This window comes from Rhipicephalus microplus, chromosome X, assembly GCF_043290135.1.
Source record: "Rhipicephalus microplus isolate Deutch F79 chromosome X, USDA_Rmic, whole genome shotgun sequence".
NCBI lineage: Eukaryota > Metazoa > Arthropoda > Arachnida > Ixodida > Ixodidae > Rhipicephalus > Rhipicephalus microplus.
Window position 1 is genome coordinate 266,172,264 of NC_134710.1, and position 26,157 is coordinate 266,198,420.

Sequence of the window (26,157 nt, forward strand, 5' to 3'; positions counted from 1 at the left end):
TTTTCTCCAGTAACGAACAACCTCGTTTAGCCATACAAACTGATTTAGCATTGGTTTTTTGAAGTGGGATAGAACATTCACCAGCAATGTGCAAGCAGATGAATTGTACTTGTGAAAACCCGCTTTAATACGTTAACCTTTGCAAACAAAAGGCTAAATTCGTAAAATTGCTTGTATTGCGCAACCTTGGAAACCGCAGGGGCAGAAAAAGTCGATCCATCATCGCCATTCGAAAGCCGGCCCGTGCTTTCACAACAAGACCCACAGGAAGCACGCCCCAAGGTGGCGCCACTTTCAACGGAAGTTGAGAACGCGCGTTCGATGAGTGCTGCAGTTGTTCCGTCAGCATTCACCAAGAACTTTGTGGCCAATGAGTCCCTCAAGATGTGCCAGTCACGTGGTGCCATTGTGCTGTCTGAAGATGGCCAGGACATTTCAACTCGGGCTGATGACCTTGTGAGCATGGAGAGCGCGCTAATGCACCCGGGGAACAACAATCAGGCAGAGTTCGGGGAACAGTTCGCCAAGAAGTTGTGAGTTACTGTATACTTTGGTCTTCTTCTTCTACGAGCATGTGAAAATAGATGCAATCTCTGACTTAGGAGTGTGCAGTCAATTGCACTGGCATTTTCGGTTACATGTTGCATATAAGGAGCATTTTGACCTGTACGACTTCGATGTAACACGAAACGACACATTGACATGAGAGGGCACATGAGGAGTTTCCCAAGGACTTGACGTTGGTTATCTTGCTTAAGCAGTGGCTCAACGTTATCTTCCTAAACTAAAATTAACGGCGTACATGCACAAGACGCCCCACATAAAAAAGACACGACACACACGAGCGCCGACTAACAACGGCTTTATTCTTTCGGTCGTCAAAAAATAATATATATATATATATATATATATATATATATATATATATATATATATATATATATATATATATATATATTGTCGACCGCGCTATTCGAAGGTCGTTCGATTCCTGCTCGCGGCAAGTTAATTTTTCAGCCACTTTTCTTTCTTCTTATTTACATTACATTGGTTCTAATAACTTCCACTATATATTCCTTGGCATTATTGTCTGGGATGCCATGAATATATATATATATATATATATATATATATATATATATATATATATATATATATATATATATATATATATATATATATATATATATATATATATATAGTAGCGTGTTTCCTGATGAAGGCCAGACTCTAGGCCGAAACGTCGAAAAAACCACGTTGTGACCGCTCACGGAGGATCTACTAGACTATATATATATATATATATATATATATATATATATATATATATATATATATATATATACATATATATATATATATATATATATATATATATATATATATCATGAAGTCTTGGGAGTCTTGGTTGCGTCAGGGTTTATTTGAGGATTTGAGGAAAGACCTCGCAAAACGAACGGGTAGAGCCAGTACACAGACGATGACGATGATGGTGCCACAGAGTGGCCATGAGGACAAAGAGACAAGCGGATGATGGTGATTGTGATCATGCAGGGATGAGAACGATGTAAGTAACAGACGCCCACACTAATTCCCCCCCCCCCTCCCACCTTTGGAAGCGTACACCTTGTCCACCGTAAGTTAAGGTGACAGGGAACGTCGCGTGAAAGGTTTCATGCGACGAACGTGGACAATCTCTGTGCTGCTGTAACGGCGGTCTGTTGGGGCGGCAAATGGTGTCACACGATAATTGAAGGGTGAAGTCTGTTCTAAAACAATGCATGGCCTGATGAAGCGCGGTTGGAATTTGTCACAGAGACCAGGAGTGCGAATAGGTGTCAAAAGCAGCACCTCGTCACCAGGTTGGAAAGACACAACGGGATGGGATGCGTCATAGATGATCTTCCGCTCGTGCTGTCTCACTTCAGTATTGATGCGAGCCTGATGGCAAGAGTGGGCCAGGCGGGAAATGTATTCTTTGCTAGAAGACTGACATGAATTCTCGTGGCTGTTAAAGAAGGAGACATCGAGAAAGGTAGTCGGGGTGCGTCCGTACAAGAGGTAAAACTGTGAGTAGCAAGTTGTTCTCTGAATGGTGGTGTTATAGGCGAATGTGAGGAATGGTAAAAGAGTATCCCAGTTTTTGTGGTCGGGTTGAACGTAAACGGCTAACATGTCAGCAAGGGTTCGGTGAAATCTTTCTGTGAGACCATTTGTCTGAGGGTGGTAGCTTGAAGCTGTCTTGTGAGTAGTTCCAGAAGCGCGCAGTACTCCATTTACCATTTGTGACAGGAACACTTGGCCACGGTAACTAAGCAGTACACGAGGAGTCCCATGACGTAGGATTATGGCGTGAAGAATAAAGTCTGCAACTTCCACAGCTGAGCCTGTAATAACAGAGGAAGTCTCAGAGTAGCGTGTCAGGTGGTCCACGGTGGTCACTATCCATCGTTTGCCAGTAGATGGGACGGGAAAAGGCCCGTAAAGGTTGACACTTACAACCTCGAACAGCATTGAAGGGCACGAAAGTGGCTGTAGAGGTCCAGCAGGTGCAGACGTCGGAAGTTTACGACGTTGGCATGGGTAGCAGGAACCAACGTATCGCGCTACGCTAGAAGAAAGGCCAGGTTAGTAATAACGACATCGAATGCGGTCAAACGTTTTTTTAAAACCCGCTGACCAGCAATCAAGTCATCGTGGAAGGCTTCGAGCACCTGAAGTCGAAGAGAGCGTGGCAGTACAGGAACCCAGCGGTGGCAGTCAGGGTGGTAGACGTGGCGGTGGAGAACTCCATTGTCCAGCTTAAAGTGCAGGAGTTGACGACAAAGTCACGCGTTTGGGGGAAGACAAGCTCCCGAATGGTGGCCCATCATGCGTCTGCAGTATGAATTAGACCGCTGGCGGGAGATAAATGTTAGCTCGTTGTCCGATAAAGGGTTGCCTTATTGATGCGAGCGTATGAACTTTGGTAGATGTGACGATTGAGTTCTCACCAACGCTGATATGAGTAGTTGGAAGCGGGCAGCGAGATAAACGTTCGCGTCTTGATGTTTTCTACCCGATTTGTAAGTTATGTCAAAGTCGTACTCCTGTAAGCGTAGTATCCACCAACCCAAGCTTCCGGACAAGTTCTTCAGTGTAGCATATGGAATGGTGGTCCATAACGATTCTGAAGTGACGGCGTGGAGACAGGGACGGCACTTCTGCACCGACCAAACCACAGCCAAACACTATTGCTCAGTTATCCTGTAGTTTTTTTCGGCTGTGGTGAGTACGCGACTGGCATATGCAACAACTTTCTCTAGGTAAGACTTGTCGCGTTGTAGAAGAACGGCTCCAACACCAAGGCCGCTTGCGTCGTTATGGAGGATAGTCGGTGCGGCTTCGTCAAAGTGACAGAGCAGAGGTTCAGACGTGAGGGCCCGCTTCAACAGGTTGAATGCCGTTTGACATTCTTGAAACCACAGAAAGGGGACGTTGAAAGCAAGTAGCTGGTGTAATGGAGGAGCAATAGAAGCGAAGTTCTGGATAAACCGGCGAAAATAGGAGGTGAGGCCAAGGAAACTGCGAAGCTCCTTTGGTCTTTTCGGACGCGGAAAGTGAGGGACTGCAGAAATCTTGTCAGGGTCGTGCCGGATGCCATCTTTGCTTACGACGTGTCCTAACACCTTGATAGATTTGCTTGCGAAAGAGCATTTCTTAGCGCGTCAGACCTTGATCCAATCATTCAAGGTGCTCAGGAAACGTTAACAAAAAGGTAATAATGTCGTCCATGTAGCAAAGGCAACTTTTCCATTGCAGGCCACGCAGCACGGTATCTATCATGCGCTCAAAAGTCGCGGGTGCGTTGCAGAGCCCGAAAGGCATCATGTTGAATTCATATAGCCCGTCGGGGCTCGCGAACACCATTTTCTTGTTATCGTCTTGATGCTTGGGAATCTGCAAGTACCCAGAACGCAAGTTGATGCTTGAAAAGAATGCCGCGCCTTGTAGGGAATCAAGGGCGTCGTCAATGCGTGGCATAGTGTACACTTACTTGCTTGTGATCTTATTGAGCACCCGGTAGTCCACGCGAAAACGCACAGAGCCATCCTTTTTACAGACCAAAACAATAGGAGACGACCAAGGGCTAAATGAGGGACGGATGACTTCCCGTTTAAGCATGTCAGCAACGTTTTCTTCTATAATTTTTCTTTCAGCTAGAGACACGCGGTAGGGTCGGCGGTGTACAATAGATGTTCCAACTGTTTGAATTCGATGAGCTGTAGTATTAGTGCGGCCCAGCTTAGACGAGCAAATATCGAAAGAATTTGCGTGATTCTGTAACAATGCGAGCAGCTGCTGCGTCTGCGAATTCGTCAAGTCACTGCTGATAGCGGTGGTAAAGGCGGAGGAAGAAACATGCTCACCGAGAAAAGGGTCTTTGGATGCGATGGCCTGAAGTAGCATGACAAATACAGGCTCAAATTCGGCAACACGGGCCACAGTAGTGCCCTGTGGCAGTAAGATCTTCCCCGGTATAGAATTTACAGTGGTGACAAGTGCAGAGCCATTGCAAATACGAACAACACTGAACGGAAGAACTATGCCCTTTCGAACGCAAAGTGCTGATGGGAAGACCAATACACCACCATGATAGATGTCGTTGGGCGTAATGCTGACAATTTGCACTTGTAGTGGAGGCAGTTCGATGTCTTTCGCAGCGACCAGACGAAGTGGCTTGTGATTGTCAGCGTCAAGCATGTAGTCGGTGTCAGTAAGGTGAACGACGCGTTGTCCACAGCGGATCACCGCGGAAGCAGATGACAGAAAATCCCACCCTAAAATTAGTTGGTGAGAGCAGTGGGACATGACAGCAAACTGGACATGATGGCGCATGCCGTCAATGAAAACACGTACAGTACAAAACGTGGAAGGGTGAATGACGTTCCCCTGGGCAGCAGATAACGTGGGCCCATCGTAAGGCATTATTACTTACCCTAAATGTTCACACAACTCAGCACGTATCACAGAAAATGTCGCGGCTCTGTCCACCAAAGCATCGACTCGCACTCTTTCCACTTCCACAGAAACCATGTTACACAGGCCTGATGGAGAAATTTTAGTTCTAATTATGAATGCGGTTTTTCCTCCACAAACTGCATCATTTAGTTTTCCGAATGAATATCAGAGGAGAATGAGGCGGGCCGGAGTGGAGAAGTGAAACGGCGGAAGGGTAAAGGCGAGCGGCGTCTCGTGTTTCGGCTGTTCCGTGGTGCAGGTGCGGAGGAGACGAATAACGTCGACCTTGATAAGAGGCAGCGAAGGAAGCAGCGATGGCGTAGTGGTTAGAGCATCCGCCTCGCATGCAAAAGGTCTGTAGTTCAAATCCCGGTGCCGCGCAGTTTCCAACCGGATATAAAAAAATCCGCGTGTTGATGGAACTGCATTACGAGGCCTGGGGTGCGGACTCACCGGTAACCATCGCCGGGAACGCACTCCCTCACCAGAGAAGGATTGACCACCCTGGTGCAGTATCTGGCCATTACCTCTCACATCCATACGTCAAATAACTCACGGTCCTCAGTCCCCAGCAGCTGCGAAGCAACTGTCCACGGCGGCGGTAAGATTGGCAACGCAGCAGAGGCTGCTAAGAATCCCTGGATCCGGACAGGCCGCCATTGGAACCTAAACATGGCAACGTTTAACGCTAGAACCTTATCTAGTAAGGGGAGTCTAGCTGTACTATTCGAGGAGCTAGAGGGTGTTAAATGGGATATAATAAGGCTCAGTGAGGTTAGGAGGACAGATGAGGCCTATACGGTGCTACAGAATGGGCACGTCCTTTGCTATCGAGGCTTGGCTGACAGAAAAGAACTGAGAGTGGGGTTCCTAATTCACAGAAACATAGCTGGCAACATAGAGGAATACTATGGCATTAATGAAAGGGTGGTAGGTATCGTAATTAAACTGAATAAGAGATACAAGATGAAGGTGGTACAGGCTCACGCGCCTACATCCAGCCATGTTGACACTTCAGTTGAAAGCTTCTATGAAGACGTGGAATCGGCAATGAGTAAGGTAAAAACACAGTATACAATACTGATGTGAGACTTTAATGCAAAGCTAGGGAAGAAGCAGGCTGGAGACCAGGCAGTAGGAGATTATGACATCGGTACTACAAACGCCAGAGGAGAGCTACTAGTAGAATTCGCAAAACGCAATAATTTACGGTTTTTGAGTACCTTCTACCAAAAACGAGAAAACCGCAAGTGGACATGGAGGGGCCCTAATGGCGAAAATAAGAACAAAATATACTTTATAATGAGTGCACACCCAGGCATCGTGCAGGATGTGGAAGTGGTTGGCAAGGTACGATGCAGTGACCCTAGAATGGTACGGTCTCGAATTTGCCAAGACTTGAGAAAGGAACGACAGAAACTGATACGCAAGAAGCCAATCAATGAGCTAGCACTGAGAGGGAAAGTACAGGAATTCAGAGTCTCGCTTCAGTACAGCAACTCAGCTCTTAAAGAGGAAACAAACCTTAGCATAGATACAATGAATGATAATCTGACGAGTATCATTACGGAGTGTGCAGTGGAAGTTGGAGGCAGGCTAGTTAGACAGGACACTGGCAAGCTTTCCCAGTAGACGAAGAATCTCATTAAGAAGCGTCAAATCATGAAAGTCTCAAGTACAACAGACAAAATAGAACTGGCAGAGCTTTCGAAGTTGATTAATAGGCGTAAGGTATCCGACGTAAGAAGGTATAACATGGAGAGAATTGAACACGCTCTGAAAAACGGAGGAAGCGTCAAAGCAGTGAAGAGGAAACTTGGGATAGGCGAAAATCGGACGTATGCACTAAGGGACAAAGAAGGCAAAATAACTACCAATATGGATAGGATAGTTAAAATAGTGGAGGAGTTTTACAGAGACCTGTACAGTAGCCGAGACAACCCCGACCTTAATACCATAGGAACTAGCAGTGACCCTGATGACACCCCGCCAGTAATGATAGAAGAAGTCAGAAAAGCTTTGGAGAGCATGCAAAGAGGCAAAGCTGCTGGTGAGGATCAGGTAACATCAGATCTGCTGAAAGATGGAGGACAGATTGTGTTAGAAAAACTAGCCACCCTGTTTATGAGGTGTCTCCTGACGGGAAGAGTACCAGTGTCTTGGAAGAACGCTAACATCATCTTAATACATAAGAAAGGAGATGACAAGGACTTGAAGATTTACAGGCCGATTAGCTTGCTCTGTGTAGTATACAAGCTATTTACAAAAGTAATTGCGAACAGAGTAAAGAAAACATAAGAATTCAATCAACCAAAGGAACAAGCAGGATTTCGAACAGGTTACTCAACAATCGACCACATTCATACTATCAATCAGGTAATAGATAAATGTTCAGAATATAACCAACCACTATACATAGCCTTCATAGATTACGAGAAGGTGTTTGATTCAGTAGAAATATCAGCGGTCATGCAGACACTGCGGAATCAGGGCGTCGATGAAGTTTATATAAACATACTGGAAGAAATCTACAGGGGATCAACTGCTACCATAGTGCTTCATAAAGAAAGCAACAGAACACCAATCAAGAAGGGTGTAAGGCAGGGGGACACATCTCCTATGCTATTTACCGCGTGCTTACAGGAGGTTTTCAGAAGCCTAGAATGGGAACAGTTAAAGATAATAGTTAATGGAGAGTACCTTAGTAACCTGCGCTTCACCGATGACATTGCATTGCTGAGTAACTCAGGGCATGAATTGCAACTAATGATTACGGAGTTAGACAAGGAGAGCAGAAAGGTATGTCTTAAAATGAATCTGCAGAAAACGAAAGTAATGTACAACAACCTCAGAAAAGAGCAGCGCTTCGAAATGGGTAATAGTGCACTTCAAGTTGTAAAAGACTATGTCTACTTAGGGCAGGTAATAACCGCGGAGCCAAACCACCAGACTGAAGTAACTAGAAGAATAAGAATGGGGTGGAGCACATTTGGCAAGCACTCTCAAATTATGACAGGTAGATTGCCACTATCCCTCAAGAGTAAGGTATTTAACAGCTGTATCTTGCCGGTACTTAGCTACGGAGCAGAAACGGAAACCTGGAGAGTTCAGCTTCAATTGAAGACGACGCAGCGAGTAATGAAAAGAAAAATGGTAGGTGTAACCTTAACAGACAAGGAGAGAGCAGAGTGGATTAGAGAACAAACGGGGGTTAAGGATATCATAGCTGAAATCAAGAAGAAGAAATGGACATGGGCCGGGCATGTAGCGCGTAGACAGGATAACCCCTGGTCGTTAAGGGTAACTAACTGGATTCCCAGAGAAGGAAAGCGGGTTAGGGGGAAGCAGAAGGTTAGGTGGGCAGATGAGATTAAGAAGTTTGCTGGTATACGTTGGCAGCAGCAAGCACAGGACCGGGTTAACTGGCGGAACATGGGAGAGGCCTTTGTCCTGCAGTGGACGTAGTCAGGCTGATGATGATGATGATGAAAAGAGGCCCCGCTGTACAAATCCCGTTCGCGCATGTCGTTCCGACGCTCATCTTACAGGCGCTTTTGGCAGAAACGAGATATGTGGCCGTGATAGCCATTGTAGTAGCAGGCAGGGGGGGGGGACGAGCGTCACGATGGGGAGTAGAAGGCGTTCGGGGCACCTGGAGATAGCCCGGTCAGGTGGGCCGAATAAGGATCAGGGGGCGTGGAATGGTAGTTCAGTGGGGGAGTGGCAGCAACCTACGCGTAGGATGGCAGCGGCAAAGCCGCGTGCGCGTCACTGGGAGGCACGGCAGCAGCTTGAGGGTAGGTGTATATGGGACGAGAAGCAGTTGGCTGTACCGGCGCAAAGCCGTTCAAGGATGTAAGTTCCTCCTTGATGATGTCACGCAAGGGCACTCCCGAAGACTGTGTAGGACGCGGTGTAGGAGGTGTGAAGCGCATAGATCAGAATTCTTCGCGTATAATGTCCCAGATGAGGTCACGCAGATGGTCATGAGACGTGGAGTGGTTGTCGCCAGTGTCCGGTTGGAGACAAATGGAGTCCAGCAGATCAAGGTGCTGGCATGTCCTCACGACATCAGCGATGGTAGCTGGGTTTCGCACAGCGAGGGCATTAAAGGCAACAGGCCCACTGCCTTCCAATATATGGCGCACTTTGTCCGATTTTGGCATGGATTGCTTGACACGCTGGCACAGTGCGAGGACATCCTCGATGTATGAAGTGTACGATTCGCTGGGATGTTGTTGGTGAGTATTGAGTGTCCTCTTTGCGATGGTGGATCGAATGTATGCTGTCCCGAAAACGTGTCACAGCTGCTGCTGGAAGGTAGCCCAGTCGGGTAAGTCAATGATGTGGTTAAAATACCATGTGTTTGCGACTCCGGTCATATAAAAAGAGACGTAACGCAGCTTGGTGGCCTCGTCCCACCTATCAGCGGCACTTACGTGGTCGTAGTCATCGAGCCAGTCTTCTACATCTTCTCCACGAAGGCCAGCGAAGAGCGGGGGTTTCCGTTGATGTCCGTGTATGTAAATAAGAGGGGCAGCTTGTGTCGGTGCGTGGTTGATGACATCAGCGCCGGCAGGCTCAGCCTGAGACACGCTGCCTGACAGTGGGCGCAATCGGCGGCCTGAACGAAGCTCTAGGGGGTAGAGTGGGCTGCGGGAGGTCAGAGGACCGAAAATCCACCTCCACCACGTATGAAGTCTTGGGAGTCTTGGTTGCGTCAGCGTTTATTTGAGGAAAGACCTCGCAAAACGAATGGGCAGAGCCAGATACGATAACGATAATGTTGCCACAGAGCGGCCATGAGGGCAAAGAGACAAGCGGATGATAGTGATTGTGATCATGCAAGGATGAGGACAATGTAAGAAATGCCATATATATATATATATATATATATATATATATATATATATATATATATATATATATATATATATATATATATATATATATATATACATATATATATATATATATATATATATATATATATATATATATAATGAGATCTAACAGACAGTAATGCCAAGGAATGTACAGGGGAAGTTATTAGAGCCAATTGAATGTAAATAAGAAGAAAGAAAAGTGGATGAAAAAATAACCAGCCGTGAGCAGAAATCGAACCTACGACCTTCGAATAACGCGTTCAATGCTCTAACCACTGAGCTACCACAGCGGCTCAGTAGTTAGAGCATCGAACGCGTTATTCGAAGGTCGTAGGTTCGATTCCTGCTGACGGCTGGTTATTTTTTCATCCACTTTTCTTTTTTCTTATTTACATTCAATTGGTTCTAATAACTTCCCCTGTATATTCCTTGGCATTACTGTCTGTTATATCTCATTAATATTGTGTTAAAACACGGAAAAACGAGCCCTTAGGTATACACTTCTTTCCCTTATATATATATATATATATATATATATATATATATATATATATATATATATATATATATATATATATATATATATATATATATATATATATATATATATATATATATATATATATGCGTACAATACAAAACATTTATGCATTTGCCGCACAGTGGCAGTGCATACCGAGAAAACGGGCCACAAGCACAAGCTAAACTGGGACAACGCACGCATCTTATCTACGGGAAAAAAACTGACAACCTCAAATCACTAATCATTCAGACAACGAGTTACACATTCAGTAAATCATCTGGCACATTTAACAACTTGAACTCCCGGGCTTCACGTCGCGTCTTGCACTCAGTGCTACATACGAACCTGTTGCTGAGCCATCATTCCGTTGTGAACAAAGAATGCGTTCGAATCCTGAAACGTCACTCTTTATTTTTTTTACATTGATCTGTGACCTGTTGTTTTTCAACATAACCTTTAATGGAGTTATACAGTGGCGATATGGGTGTATGAGACACGCGAAGACAAGAAACGGTATTCAGATGAATGCAGGGACATCGATGTATCGCTGGTGCACAGACGGTCTCTTCTCATAATGCGGAAAACTTCTAAAGCCAGCCGCGCATGCTCATTGAGGCTTGGGCCTCAATGAGCATGCGCGGTCTGATGTCGACGTCATGTCGATGTCTGATGAAAACGTGCTTCACAACTGGTGCAATAGTTAATATGGGCCGCAAAATGGGCTCCTTTATCGGCATTCTGTTAATTTTTGCATGTGTGCCCTTAGCTGTTCGTTGATGCATCTCCCCGTTTAACCGACGAAGGTCGGTTAAACGGGGAGATGCATCAACGAACAGCATATCGCTCTCATGGGGAGATGGTCCCCATGAGAGCGATATGACAAAAACTACGACGACAGCACACTGAACGTAAAAGACTCCATGTCGGATTCGGCATCCTCTTTTGCTCATTCCGCTGGTGCGAAAGCATAGCTTCGAAAGCTTGTTTGGCGCAGACAACGCCACTGGGACACCGTGTCTGCCAGAAACTTCTTTCAGCTGATGGGTGATCCTATGTGGATAAGGAACCGCCACTTGCCTGGACTTATCGCGTAGGGCCTCCACCCTCTTAGTGGATTTTTTTAAAAATCATAGACCAGGCCACTGAAATCAGGAGCAACCAGGGGAAACCTGCTGCCAGAAGTCGGCTTATCTGATTATCAAAACTTTCTTGCATCCTGTGAGGGCAGAATTTCTCAAGCGCTGATTTCATAGCAGAAATCGCAATTCCTCTTTTTATAACTTTTGAGTGTGCTGACTTGAAAGCCAGAAGTCCTTTTTTTGCTGCTAGCTGGTAAAACGAAGAAACATGTCTTTCACAGAATTATAGCCTCACTTTTAAGAATTACAACTTGCCTTTTCGAGGAAGTTCAAAGTAAAAAACAAGACCATGTCTGAGTTCGTTGAAATCATCTCACATCCTATTGACTAAATCGTGATAAGAGGAGCCTAGAGGGAAGAAAACCAAAAATAAGGATTAAGTAAGGACAAGATAATTGCAAAGATAATTGGATAAGGATAATTTGATAATGGGATAAGGATTATTGCAATACAGCAAATTCCTAACAGTGGTGGCAGCAATGTGATGCCATCAGACCTGATTTCATTATGGTGATGATGATTATATGTAAGATATAACGTCCCTAAACCACCATATAGTTATGAGAGACGCCGTAGTGGGGGGCTCCGGAAATTTCGACTACCTGGGGTTCTTTAACGTGCACCCAAATCTGAGCACACGGGCCTACAACATTTCCACCTCCATCGGAAATGCAGCCGCCGCAGCCGAGATTCGATCCCGCGACTTGCGGGTCTGCAGACGAGTACCTTAACCACTAGACCACCACGGTGGGGGTGATGACATAATATTTAGAACTCTTGCTGTATATGCATACAATTGCCATTTTTTGTGAGATTGGTCTTTTTTTACGAAGTGGATGCCGTTTGAGCTGCTTGAATTGTACTGATATTTGTTTTTGCCCTGCAGGGCTTCCGAAGCACCATCCACATCTAAATCGCCGGTAAGTTCTCCATATAGTAGCGGTACCTTTGTCGGTCTCAGATAATGAAGGTTCTCGAATTGTTAAACACAGCTAAAACTTAATACTTGCCATGCTTTGACTGTTTTCCTTATACCGCAGTCGCTGCACCTCATAACAATAATTGTTGGCTGCAAGTTTCAGAGAAACTGCTCGCCCTTGGACGACGAGGGAAGTAGTGCGAGCGGGACGCAAACTAAAGAAGATGCGCAAAAGACTGCGCCAAAACCCGTCATCTTCTTATGTATCAAAATTTTCTAATATGCGTTTGCGGTTAAATGAAACCATAAAGAAGGCAAAAGACTACTTTTTCAACATATCTTTGAAAAAACTTCTTGCTTTCTGCTCCTGTGAAGTTCTGGCGACACTTGTCACCTAGGAAGCAACAGGCATATAAAATCCTCATTATTGGAGAATTGGTAACTGATGAATCACTCCTTGCGTCATCGTTTAACAAGTTCTTCTGTTCAGTCTACACAAATGACGATGGGAAACAAGCAAATTTTGCGATTTCTCAGGACGTACCCAAAATTTTTGACTTAATGATAACTGAAGAGGGTGTCTTATCACTGCTGCTTAAAATCAATATAAAGAAATCCCCAGGAATTGATTGCATACCGAACGCATTTCTAGTAAGGTATGCAGAATGGTGTTCAAAGCATTTATCTATTATATTCAAAAAAACATTGTCCACTGCAGAACTCCCGAGAGATTGGAAGCGTGCGAAGGTTGTTCCGATCCCTAAGGCGGAAGATCCTTCACTATCTACGTCATACAGACCAATATCTTTACTGTGTAGCTGCTCAAAATTGCTAGAACATATTATTTTTACGCACTTGTCAAACTTTCTGCAACAAAATAAATTGATTGATTGCCGCCAACATGGTTTCCGTAAGGCAATGTAGACGGTTACCCAACTCCTTGAGACAATACACGAGTTTGCCTCAGCCTTAGATAAACAGAGTCAAATCGACATAATTTTTTTGGACTTCCAGAAGGCATTTGATCGTGTCTCACACCATAAGCTTTTGTTAAAATTAAAACCCATATTACAAAATAACTCACTTCTCTCATGGATAGAGTCGCCCCGCCGCGGTGGTCTAGTGGCTAAGGTACTCGGCTGCTGACCCGCAGGGCGCGGGTTCGAATCCCGGCTGCGGCGGCTGCATTTCCGATGGAGGCGGAAATGTTGTAGGCCCGTGTGCTCAGATTTGGGTGCACGTTAAAGAACCCCAGGTGGTCTAAATTTCCGGAGCCCTCCACTACGGCGTCTCTCATAATCATATAGTGGTTTTGGGACGTTAAACCCCACATATCAATCAATCATGGATAGAGTCATACTTATCGTCTTACTGATACGGTAAGTGATACTTACCGTATCATTTGGCGGCTCGTGTTCACGCCCGGCGCCCATGCAATCAGGCATTCCCCAAGGGTCGGTTCTCGGGCCACTATGCTTTTTAGTTTATATAAATGATATCGTAAACGATATACTTGCCAAAACCAAACTGTTCGCGGACGATTGCATCCTTTATCAGGAAGTAAACACACCTGCCGACCAGGCATTATTAAGTAGTGCCCTGGACAAACTGCATATTTGGTGTGAAAAATGGCAGATGAGCATCAATACTACAAAAACCGTCTCAATGACAATTTCAAGAAAGAAGGCACCACTTACTTTCCAGTATTCAATAAATGGTCGCTGTCTTAGTGCTGTAAATCGTTATAAATACTTAGGTTTATAGATCACTTCAGACCTCCGGTGGAATGAACATATCACTTTTCTAGAAAAGAAAGCCATGAAAAAGCTTGGATATCTTAGAAGATCGTTACGACAGTCAACGCAAGAAATCAAACTATTAGCGTATAAAACCTACATTCGTCCCCTTTTGGAATATGCCTGCGTGGTCTGGGACCCATACACAAAGAAAAATATTGATAAACTAGAAAACCTACAAAGAAAATCTGCTCGATTTATCTTTCGCTCATACAATCGCCTTACGTCAGTCACTGCTTTGCTTCAGACAGCGAACTTGGAAGCATTAGATTTGCGGCGATATCGCGAAAGACTAAAATATATGTATTTGCTCTACCACGATAAGCTTGGCATTGATTCAAGTGCGTATATAGAAAAAGTTGTGCGACGACCCACGCGGGCGGATCACTCAAAAAAATTACAGGAATTTTCTAGCAGAACGAACTTGTACATGGGCTCTTTTTTCCCACGAACTGTACGCGAGTGGAATCGCCTCCCTGGTGGGATTGTGGAGGCGGCGACAGTGGCGTCATTCTTATCGGAGCTAAAAAAACTTATAGCATGTCTTCCTGCCATATTTGTACTCTTTGTTTTGTGACGTTGTTTTGTTAGTACACAAGTGATGTTAGTACGCACTTATATAGGTATTATGCTATGCGCAATTGCATGTCATGCACTGTATATTTTTCTTTTTACCACGTTAAAACCTGTGTGTCCGCGACATTCTCTGTGCGTAATATATTGTGAAAATGTTCAGCGTGCTATATCTATGTTTATATGTTACCCACTCCTGCTTATGGCTTCACTTTGAAGCCAGCAGAAATCCTGAAAATAAATAAATAAATAAATAAATAAATAAATAAATAAATAAATAAATAAATGATACACAATCATTTCTCTGGCTTGTTGAAATACTGGGCTATAAAAAAAGGCTATGATCTTTGCAATGCATTTAAGTTGTTGAGTACTGACACTCTTTCATTCATCGATGAGACCTACTGAGACCTGAAGCTTTCACTGGCCCTTGTCACTCTTGCTTTTAGCAAAATTTTCTTGCAAATAGCACATAGTGGTAGTATGTGGTATTGTATATAAATAGCGGTGTGTCGGCTTGTAATTATATAGTTAACGCAAAATGGGCCGCTAGCCTATGGGATCACTAGCCTATTCAAAGGAAAGTTTGAGATTACTGTAATTTGGGTGGTGGCATTGTTGGTTATCCAAGAGGTTGCATGTGTTTGTTGAAGGCTCAGCAATAGTGATTTTCGGTGCTCGGATGAAAAATGTGTGAACTGTGCAATCCAAAGTTTCGTTTCGCTACGGTTCAGTGTGTGCTGTGGACAACGCGATGGCACGTTATTGTGAGCTATATATATGTCCAGATTTTTAAAGCCTACCTTGGGGAGGATTAACTCATAATGTAGAAGACAGGCTACTTGGGTGTCGCAGTATACCAATAGCGACTATCATCTGTGCTGTACATCCTTGATGCTATAGGGTGATTGCCACCACCTTTTACGCCACCTTGATGACGCCACCACCGTGGCGTCATCTTTCATCAACATAAGTTCTGGAATTCTCACACTGAACAATTGTGTATTAAGCTAAGAAAAGCCCTTGGCGTGCTGAGAAGGTGTCAGTCGTTTCTACCACTCCCCCTAAAACTTCTCATCTTTAATACGCTTTTTTGTTCTCATCTACGCTATTGTCAGTTGGTATGGGCTTCTGGAACTGAAACATCAAAACAAAAGTTGTATACACTTCAAAAAAGCGCTTTACGGGCTGTTGAAAATATAGGTTACAGAGAACACACATCCCATTCATTTGTCAAGTTTAAAGTTTTAAAATTTTGTGTTGCATATGAACATAACTTGTTGTTGTCTTTGAGGTCAGAAATTCGAAAGAATTGCGCAAACCTGACAGGCTTAGCACATTTACAGCCGAAAATTTTGTTGCGTCCAATGCGGAGTTCTGAACACTGGCACATCCCCCGACCGCGAACAAATTACGGACTCCAAATGCTAAAGCACTCTGTTCCCCATATACTAAATAAGTTCAATCTCACAGAACAGCAATTGCGTCTCCTTTCAAGTAGTGATATATTAAACCTGTTTGCATAAGGAGCTATAAACCCAGAAAAATTACACCCAGTACTTGTAAATGCATGAAATTTTAAGTGTACCCCTTTCTGTTATAGCGTCTTATTTTGGTTGCCTTTTTTCCCAAAAATTGTTTGTTTGTAAACACCCAAGTGTGCATCTATTCTGTACTTCATAAACAACCACTAGAATGTTATTTTCTTTTCTTTTTTCTTTCAATCATACGTGAGCACTGTATGGAGTTTGGTGTGCCATTGTTTCTGTTGCCTTGTACAAATGGGAGGTGGGGCTAGTCAAGCTGCTATAGCGCAGCTTTTTTCCTACTTTCCATGCCACAATTGTTTCTTGTTTGTGTAAATCACGGTGTATCGTTGTGGTGAAATAAATTTCAACTTTCAACTTTCAACTTTCAACCTCTACCATTCTGACAGCTGCGGTGAGAGGCTGTTATGGTAGATCACTTGCTTACAGCCGCTAAGCAGTGTCTTACACTTCTCATATTTGGCACGTTTGTACAGATATTTTTTGTTTCGGGTGTGCTTTCTGGAAAGCATCAATCTCATCAACCGATCAACATTAACGAGCTCTAGGACTGGTTGTCGTGGTAATATAAATGACATAAGTTTTTGCGCTAATATTCTTAACAGACTTTTCAGATGCACGGGCAGTGGAGTGTCGTTTTTATTCCACAGAAATTTAAGACGGCAGTTGCGTCTTTCATAGCAGTCTCGTATATCGTCGTTTTTCGTTCCCACTCCACCGCTGCCCAGACTCAGAGCGAAGAAGTCGACTCCACCGACGAAGACTCTGTCGTGGACATGGACCCTCTGCCCATCCGATCCCGCTTCGACCTGTGGAAGAAGCGCGAGAAGCGTGCGATCCGCAAGGGCATGTGAGTACGCTATCTGTGGTCTCATAAACTGACACTCCAATATCTGGACTGAGATCATTTGTTTGAAATCGCCATGCACTACCATGTATTTGCCTTTTAAAGGTGTAGTAACTAAAAAGTTTCTATGATGAACTATGTTACTGGAGGCCCATTTATAAAAAGGGGCATCGCTCTCTGCAGTGTGCGTGAATGAAACAGTTTGTTTATTACCGATTATTCTCACCTTCGTCTTGGCAGAGCTTCGAGAACAATGCGCCACGAATGCCGTCTAGTGTGAGAAATGGCACTCAGCAATGTGACGCACATTGCTCCGATGGTCTTTCGCATGCGGCATGTGCAGCGTAATCACGTGGCTGGTTTAATCATTGTTACCTGGTGGCTTAGACTTTCATGACGCTTCCACACGTTCGCCGCGGGCATGGACTCGTGAGCAGCGGCCGACTAGAAGCCTGCTGACACAAGCGCGACAAAAGCGTAGTGGTGACTATGACGTCATGAAATGGCTGGATATCTCGTATCTAAGCCGCAGTGATGGCGCCGTGGAATTTTCGGGGTCACCTTCACGTCCCTTTGTGTGATGCCAATGCGGCGAGGCCTGATGGTCAGAGAAGGATCAGGCATGCCAACCTCAATATTAGCGAATCACATTTGTTCAGGTTGAATGAAAAAAAGTGTAAATATACGGGCTCGTTTCTTTGTTAGACGCAATATTAATCAGGACTGATAACGAGGTCAATAGAAGTACAGGAAATGTTATTAGAAGTAATTGTAATGTAATTGTGAACACAGAAAAGTGGACGAAAAGATAACGAAAAAAGTGTTCCACACTCGCCGCAACGCCAACAGGTGGCACTCACCGACGCTCCCACGTTTAAATGGACATATATATCCTTTAATATAGATGAAGGAATGACCGTCACCATAGCTCAATGGCAGATCATTATACACGTTATTCGTAGGTTCCAGGCTCGTATCCTGCCAGTGGAAAGTAATGTTTTCGCCCACTTTTCTTTCTTCATATTTAACTACAATTATTTCTAATAACCTCCCCTATACTTCTCGCGGATTTATTGTCTGTCAGTTTTCAATAATCTTCTATTTAGGTTTGGTAAATAATATGCACAAGTTCACGAGTTTTCTTACGCAGACTCTCAGCTGCACGTCTTTCACCTGCAGCCTTCTAACCTGCAGATAAGGTCCATTTTCTAAATCTTCTCAATCTGCTATACTCTAATTATTACTTTTTTGTTTGAAGCGATATTGTCTGATATTCATGTCGAAATTCGAGTGGGGTGACTTAGCCGGCCCGCATCCTGAAAGGATCCTTCTTGTTACATGGATCAGCTTAAACTTCGTGTTACAGGACGAAGGCTTCGTAAACCTATGGTTGGTCTTGGAAAAAGGAATCTGCTGCCAATATTTAAAATTCTAATAAATTTACATGTGTCGTGTTACGTGTGGCCTTCGAATTATATCGAGCCACGACAGGAAATGCGATAATATTTCGAATGACCCAAAGTGGCAGTTGGGCGGAATAGGGCAGGATTTAACTGAAAATGCGATAGAGTTCATTTTTGGGAACGAAAAAGATTGTTTGTCAGGAAATTTCGTTTAAAAAGGACATAATGGCAGTAACGTTGATGAATAAATGACTACTCGAATTTCGTGTTCGATATCATATACAACTATTTGAACACCAGCTTCTTTGAAGTGTTTATTTGTACACCAACGAAATGCCAAGCTACTTGAAACGGTACCCAGAAGCAAGTACAAGTAATTTTGGTCGAGTATATATATATATATATATATATATATATATATATATATATATATATATATATATATATATATATATATATATATATATATATATATATATATATATATATATATATGAAAGTAGATGCGCTTTCACATAACAACTGTTTATTGTGCCGACGTTTCGACAGGAACCCTGTCTTTTTCAAGGCATAATACTATTTACACATGTTCCGTGCCTTTTTATATCCTGTCGAGACAGGACGGGAGGGGTCAATTGAGAGAGAAAGAGAGAGAGAGAAAAAAAGAAACAGCGAAACCGGAGGACAAACATTAAATAAAATATAGAAAATCTAGAAGAAGCAAGACCGACACGGCGTAATTAGATAATTAGAAAGGGGCAGCATTTCAACAGAGTAGGGCAGAGGTAGATGAGGAATGTCATCATTGTCAACAATACCTCCCCCGCACCCACACTTCCCCAAGTGGGCAGGGAGCCGCCTTTTTTGTATTTCACCTTTCGGTGTAGTCCGTTGGCGGCTCGTTCCTCTTTGAAGTGTATGACAAGTTAATGGGGAGGGCTTAAGCGCTTTAAGTGCATGCTGGTGGCGTCGGGAGGAGCGAAAAAGCCGGTGAATGAGGCACCGCCATCGATATTCATTATATGCATTGGCTCCTTGTCAGTGAAGGAACAGAATGTGCGTTAAAAATTAAAGAAGAAGAAAAAAACCATGGGGGGGGGGGGAGGGGGGAGACTGTAGGACATCCGAGACAGTCACCACACAGTTGCGGCTCACTGGGAAGACATGCGCGCATGCACGAAAAAGTTAACGAAACCACCTAGGACAACTAGGTGGTTTCGTTAACTTTTTCGTGTCTTCCCAGTGAGCCGCAACTGTGTGGTGACTGTCTCGGATGTCCTACAGTCTCCCCCCTCCCCCACCCCCATGGTTTTTTTTTCTTCTTTAATTTTTAACGCACATTCTGTTCCTTCCCTGACAAGGAGCCAATGCATATAATGAATATCGATGCGGTGCCTCATTCACCGGCTTTTTCGCTCCTCCCGACGCCACCAGCATGCACTTAAAGCGCTTAAGCCCTCCCCATTAACTTGTCATACACTTCAAAGAGGAACGAGCCGCCAACGGACTACACGGAAAGGTGAAATACAAAAAAGGCGGCTCCCTGCCCACTTGGGGAAGTGTGGGTGCGGGGGAGGTATTGTTGACAATGATGACATTCCTCATCTACCTCTGCCCTACTCTGTTGAAATGCTGCCCCTTTCTAATTATCTAATTACGCCGTGTCGGTCTTGCTTCTTCTAGATTTTCTATATTTTATTTAATGTTTGTCCTCCGGTTTCGCTGTTTCTTTTTTTTTCTCTCCCTCTTTCTCTCTCAATTGACCCCTCCCCTCCTGTCTCGACAGGATATAAAAAGGCACGGAACATGTGTAAATAGTATTATGCCTTGAAAAAGACAGGGTTACTGTCGAAACGTCGGCACAATAAACAGTTGTTATGTGAAAGCGCATCTACTTTCATATTTATAACCTTGCGGCAACCGAAGTTATTCTTCTGCATATAAGCCTTATATATATATATATATATATATATATATATATATATATATATATATATATATATATATATATATATATATATATATATATATATATATATATATATAATGAGAAGGGAGGGAAGGCCGCTGTGGTAGCTCAGTGGTTAGAGCATCGAACGCGTTATTCGAAGGTCGTAGGTTCGATTTCTGCTCACGGCTGGTTATTTTTTCACTCACTTTTCTGTCTTCTTATTTACATTCCATTGGTTCTAATAACTTCCCCTGTACATTCTTAGGCATTACTGTCTGTTAGATCTCATTATTATTTTGTTAAAAGACGGAAAAACGAGTCCTTAGGTATACACCTCTTTCCCTTATTTCCTTAAACGAGGGTCTCGTACTGGCAGACTTGGTGTCATTAGGTTGTATACGAGGGACTATTAATCAGGTGCCCGCTCATAATAAGTTCACGTGCTACGTGACGCCAAACATGCGCATATAAGAGTGTTTTCACACTCGTCGCTTAGCTTATAGATGGCGCTGACTGTCACTCCTACTTCTAAATTCACATATAACCCTCCCCCCCCCAAAAAAAAAAAAGTGGATCGAGGGAAGGCCGCTGTAGTAGCTCAGTGGTTAGAGCATCGAACGCGTTATTCGGAGGTCGTAGGTTCGATTTCTGCTCATGCCTGGTTATTTTTTCATTCACTTTTCTGTCTTCTTATTTACATTCCATTGGTTCTAATAACTTCCCCTGTACATTCTTAGGCATTACTGTCTGTTAGATCTCATTATTATTTTGTTAAAAGACGGAAAAACGAGTCCTTAGGTATACACCTCTTTCCCTTATTTCCTTAAACGAGGGTCTCGTACTGGCAGACTTGGTGTCATTAGGTTGTATACGAGGGACTATTAATCAGGTGCCCGCTCATAATAAGTTCACGTGCTACGTGACGCCAAACATGCGCATAAAATAGTGTTTTCACACTCGTCGCTTGGCTTATAGATGGCGCTGACTGTCACGCCTACTTCTAAATTCACATATAACCCCCCCCCCCCCCCAAAAAAAAAAGTGGATCGAGGGAAGGCCGCTGTGGTAGCTCAGTGGTTAGAGCATCGAACGCGTTATTCGGAGGTCGTAGGTTCGATTTCTGCTCACGCCTGGTTATTTTTTCATTCACTTTTCTGTGTTCTTATTTACATTTCATTGGTTCTAATAATTTCCCCTGTACATTCCATGGCATTACTGTCTGTTAGATCTCAGTAATATTGTGTTAAAACACGGAAAAACGAGCCCTTAGGTATACACCTCTTTCCCTTATATATATATGGGGCCGTATCACTCCTATATCGTTCAGGGTTTACTCCCCTTTTAATGACCTAATGGAGCATATATATCTCTATTTAGGAGAGAGAGAAAGAGAGTTGTAAAACAAATTTTACCGTAAGCGCCAAAAAATAAATGCAATAGTAACTAATTGGAATTTTTCACGAAGTAAGGCTAGCAGCCAAATATTTTGGATCTGTTCTTTTGTAACTCAACACAGAATAACAGTTTCAGGGGATACCGCCGCTCCAGCGACCACAGCGGTTTATGTGCCGTCAATTCTCTAAACTTGAAGTAAGCCATGAGAGCACAGCAAGTTTAGGAGTAGTCTCCCGATATATGTCGCGATGACGCGTGCTCGCACACCTTTCTGAGCAAAGTTCGCAGTTGCATGAGCGACGCACCCCTCCCCCAGGTGAAGACGGACGTCGACTACACGCCTCACACGTTGGGCGATATTTTCGCACGCAGTCGTCGTGCGACAGAGATGGCCGGCTCGTTTTCTCTCTGCTTCTGCCGCGGTCGTTCGCAGCACTTGCCTGCTTTAATTCACGCGCAGAACACACGATACACGGGGCGATGTTATCGATTTGGACTTTGTTGAAAAAACTGCGGCGAAGGCAAAAATCCGCTGGAAGTTGCCGTGTAACTGCTGAATTAAAAATATAGATATCATTTTATATGGCTTAGATGCCATATAAAATGATGAGCAAGAAACAAGGGGGGTGGGGGTGATGAAGGGGCGCGGTGGCTCCCTCGTCGTCCCACTGGGCTTCTTCGCACCCAGGCGGTCGAGGCATGATAACACTGCCTCCTATCCCTTGTTGGGTATCGCGTGTCTCGGCTCGCGACTGCATCTGCGCAGGGCTAATAGACGGAGTGTACAAGGCGATGGTGAGTCAAGGCAACATTTTTGCACAGCATAAACAAAGGCGTTACATAATCGGCACTGGGGCCGACAGCTTAAGGAGCTCACACTGAGGTGCGACAATGAGCCGGGATTTCTTCGAACGGCCCCTCCCCCCCTCTCGTCGCGCCGCTTAGTTTTTTTATAGGCCCGGGGAATCTCTCCCATCAGCCAGTAGTTAGAAGCCTCCTATCAGGAACCGCCGCTGGTCGGGTGCTTGCATTGCACCCGTAAGCGAGGGGGCCTGCGACGCGTTGCGTAAGACACATCGTAATAGATGCCGGGTTTTGCGTCAGCCTGGCTCGCTCGCTGGTTTTGACACCGGTTGCATTAGCAGAAGCGAGAAAATTTGGTTTGGACTCGAAGGCATGACACACTCCCACGTATTGGATCGGTGTGATGCTTCGGCTCACCGGGCAAGCCGAAATTGCGCTGTGTAGCCCTATCGCCGCAAGATTGGCTCTGAAAAATAAAAAGCCTCCGGGTTCATTGAATGCAGTATCACCTGGTCACTGTACAAGATCTATAGCTTTCTCACATAAAATCCTTCTTTTTTACGAATCCTCTCATCGGGCTTGGTAGTGTGCGTCGATTAAAATGTATCGGTATGCTGTAAAGGGGCATCTTCAAGATGGAGAGACTCTCGAAGATAAATACTCATAAAAAGGTGGTACAGACCCCGAACTGACATTATAGCAGTGGTGTAACATCTGCCATAGATCACCCCACACTTGTGCAGGTTGAAACCAGAATCTTATCATCCAGTGCGAATAGTGCACAGTTGAAAGGTCATCCGCAGAATTTTAACCTTTTTTATTGATATGATATATAAGGATTTAAACTTTAAATGTTGGCATCCTGTAACAAACCTATCTACCTCTAACTACTTCGGAGTAATTGCGTTGCATGGCAAAACTTTCTCCGGCATTGGCACAAAAGGCATGCGATATTATTTCTTTCCTCTGAGGCCTTCAATGTCCGCCTCGGTGGAACAGCGGTCATATGGGGCTCGGCTGCTTACAAAGGTCGCATGTTCGTTCTTGGCCTTGGCGGGCGCATTTTGATGGAGGCGAAATGGCAGTGGCCTGTGTACAGTGTGACGTAAGCTCACTTTGAAGAGCACCACATGTTCAAAACTTTCGGAGCCCTCCACTACGACATCTCTCATAATTATATTGTGGTTTTGGGACTTTGGGCCCCTCATATATGATCTGAGGCATTCAACAGATGCTGCAATGTCACTGCACCTTGTGTGTGTGTTGTGTAATTCAAGTGGTCTTGTGCAAAAAAAAAAAGACAGCACGGTTACAAAAGTGAGCTTTTTAAACACGGCAGATTCCCTGATGATCTTCATGCACATATAAAATTTTATTGAGGTTGCCACTGTAGGCTTTTATTTTTTAAGTCAAGCAGTCCAACCTAACTATGATTGTAACACTTCCATTTTCTTCCAGGATTGTGAATCCGAACGTGACCAAGTAGGGTCGTCCCGATGTCCGCTCCCGGTCTTCGAGCCCTTCCACACCAAAGATGTTCCATGATTCTTTTTTTACTCATGTGTTTATCTCAAGTTTGAACTTGTTCCTAAAATAAACTTGCCTAGCTTGTTTTTTTTCTTGGTTCGACCACACATCGATGTCTAAGCAGCATCATTTCCCGCAATGTAGCGAACATAGTGCAATAAATGCAAAGATTAAAATAATCAACTTAATATACCAATAAATGGTATATTTGTGCCAGTACTACGTTAGCTCAATCTTAATCATTCCCATAACTGTGCATAGAATTCAATGGCCGTTTTACTCTACAACGTATATTTGATTTTATTGTTTTAAGAGATATAGGAAGCGTATCAGGTAGATAGGTATAAGCAGACTACGTCTAAGCATGACTCCCATGCCAGGTTTGGGTCCACCATGTTTCTCATAATCATTAGGTGGTTTTGGGACGTTAAACTCCACATGTCAATCGTCAATCATTAAGCTTAAGCACTGGAGAGATCAGCACAGGAACGCTAGGAGGGGATCGTGGATGCAAAACATAAAATAGCTGCGTGGCAAGAAATTGGTTTGCATAAGCTTTAAACTGAACGCCGTGAGCCCTTTTGGCGGAGCTAGTGTAGAATCTGATTACCGAACTACGGTTTTGAAGGTGCAAAGGTTGGAGAACAGACATGAAAACAGTACCATAAAAGACCTAATAGGAGTGCCATTTACAACTTTCAGTGTTAGTAAACGTTTAAGGAGGCCTGATGAGGGGCCCTTTAGAAGTCTCACGATGCATGCATGCAACTAACTTCAATTCGGCAATGTTTGCTGCAAGTTTGAATGCGTCTTATTTGAAACGTAAAGTCTGTCAAGCCCCCGACACTTCAGCCTGTACACCTGTTGCACCTTCGAGGCACCGGAGAGCTGACTCTACAGCAAATTCCTCAAAATTGCACTGCGTCCTTGGAAGGCCTGACCCAATACATTCTCAGGCAGAATATCCTTGTGCTGCCCCTAGAGCGTTTCGAAGTAACACATTACTTGGCGTATGACGAGGTTCACACAATTGCATGAGACAAGTAATATGGTACTGCATGCGGTAAGTTTTCATTAAACGAAGAAAATGATAAAAAAAACGCCTGTTGTCACCTAGGCAGTTAAGCAGTGCCTTCAGCGGTAACGTTGCAAGCGAGAACAAATAGGACCCAAAAGTATGGCTACATTTCCTAAGATGATAACTTTCGTTTTGGCAATACTATTGCTAGTTTTGTTTTAAATAATAATGAAGCATATCAGTGATCTCGCTACCCAAAACCAAAACACTGGAGCCCCATCACACGCGAGCTGTGTTGACGTGGTTTCCGGGGCGCGTGCAGAGGCAGAGGCTGATCATAACACTAAAGTATAGTCAGAAAAAATAGCACAAATTGAAAAAAAATGTGCAATCATCATCGGCAGACTGTAGCTCTAGAAAAAAAGCAGTACACTGACGAAAGAACACACTGCTTTTAAAAACCTGCAAGATATCACATTTGATCAGTACAGAAGAGCAAGTGGCAGATATAGAGTAAAAGGCTGGCACATCAAGCATGTGCAAAACCACAGACGATCGCAGTTTATTAATTCATTTTTAGTTCAGTATACTCAGGACTCGAGTGCATTACAGAGGGGAGTGGGTTACAGCCTGAATGGAACGTACTTAAAAAAAAGCAAGACATAGAGGTGATGAAGGAAATTAACAACAATGAAAAGTGTGCAATAAAAGAGCAAAAAAAGATAATTAAGAAATGCAAAACATAACAGGGTGTATTACAATAAGGAATCAACGCAAACTAAATAACACTCAAGAACAAGAACGTGCCTATGACCCGAAGAATGCATC

At 43.9% G+C, this 26,157-nt stretch overlaps 1 protein-coding gene across 1 annotated transcript; it reads left to right on the plus strand.

The window, feature by feature from the left end:
* Positions 1–205: 205 nt before the first annotated feature.
* LOC142777162 (uncharacterized) lies at positions 206–24,418 on the plus strand. The gene is made up of 4 exons (XM_075881485.1): positions 206–533; positions 12,436–12,469; positions 17,113–17,234; positions 24,243–24,418. Exons 1-4 carry the CDS (start codon positions 322–324, stop codon positions 24,268–24,270), a joined length of 396 nt encoding a protein of 131 aa, XP_075737600.1. The 5' UTR covers positions 206–321; the 3' UTR covers positions 24,271–24,418.
* Positions 24,419–26,157: the final 1,739 nt, after the last annotated feature.

Coding starts and splice junctions, on each gene's coding strand:
- LOC142777162 (XM_075881485.1), top strand. CDS start 322: ATGAGTGCTGCAGTTGTTCCGTCAGCATTCACCAAGAACTTTGTGGCC. Junction 534..12,435: donor GAACAGTTCGCCAAGAAGTT/GTGAGTTACTGT, acceptor TTTGCCCTGCAG/GGCTTCCGAAGCACCATCCA. Junction 17,235..24,242: donor CGTGCGATCCGCAAGGGCAT/GTGAGTACGCTA, acceptor ATTTTCTTCCAG/GATTGTGAATCCGAACGTGA.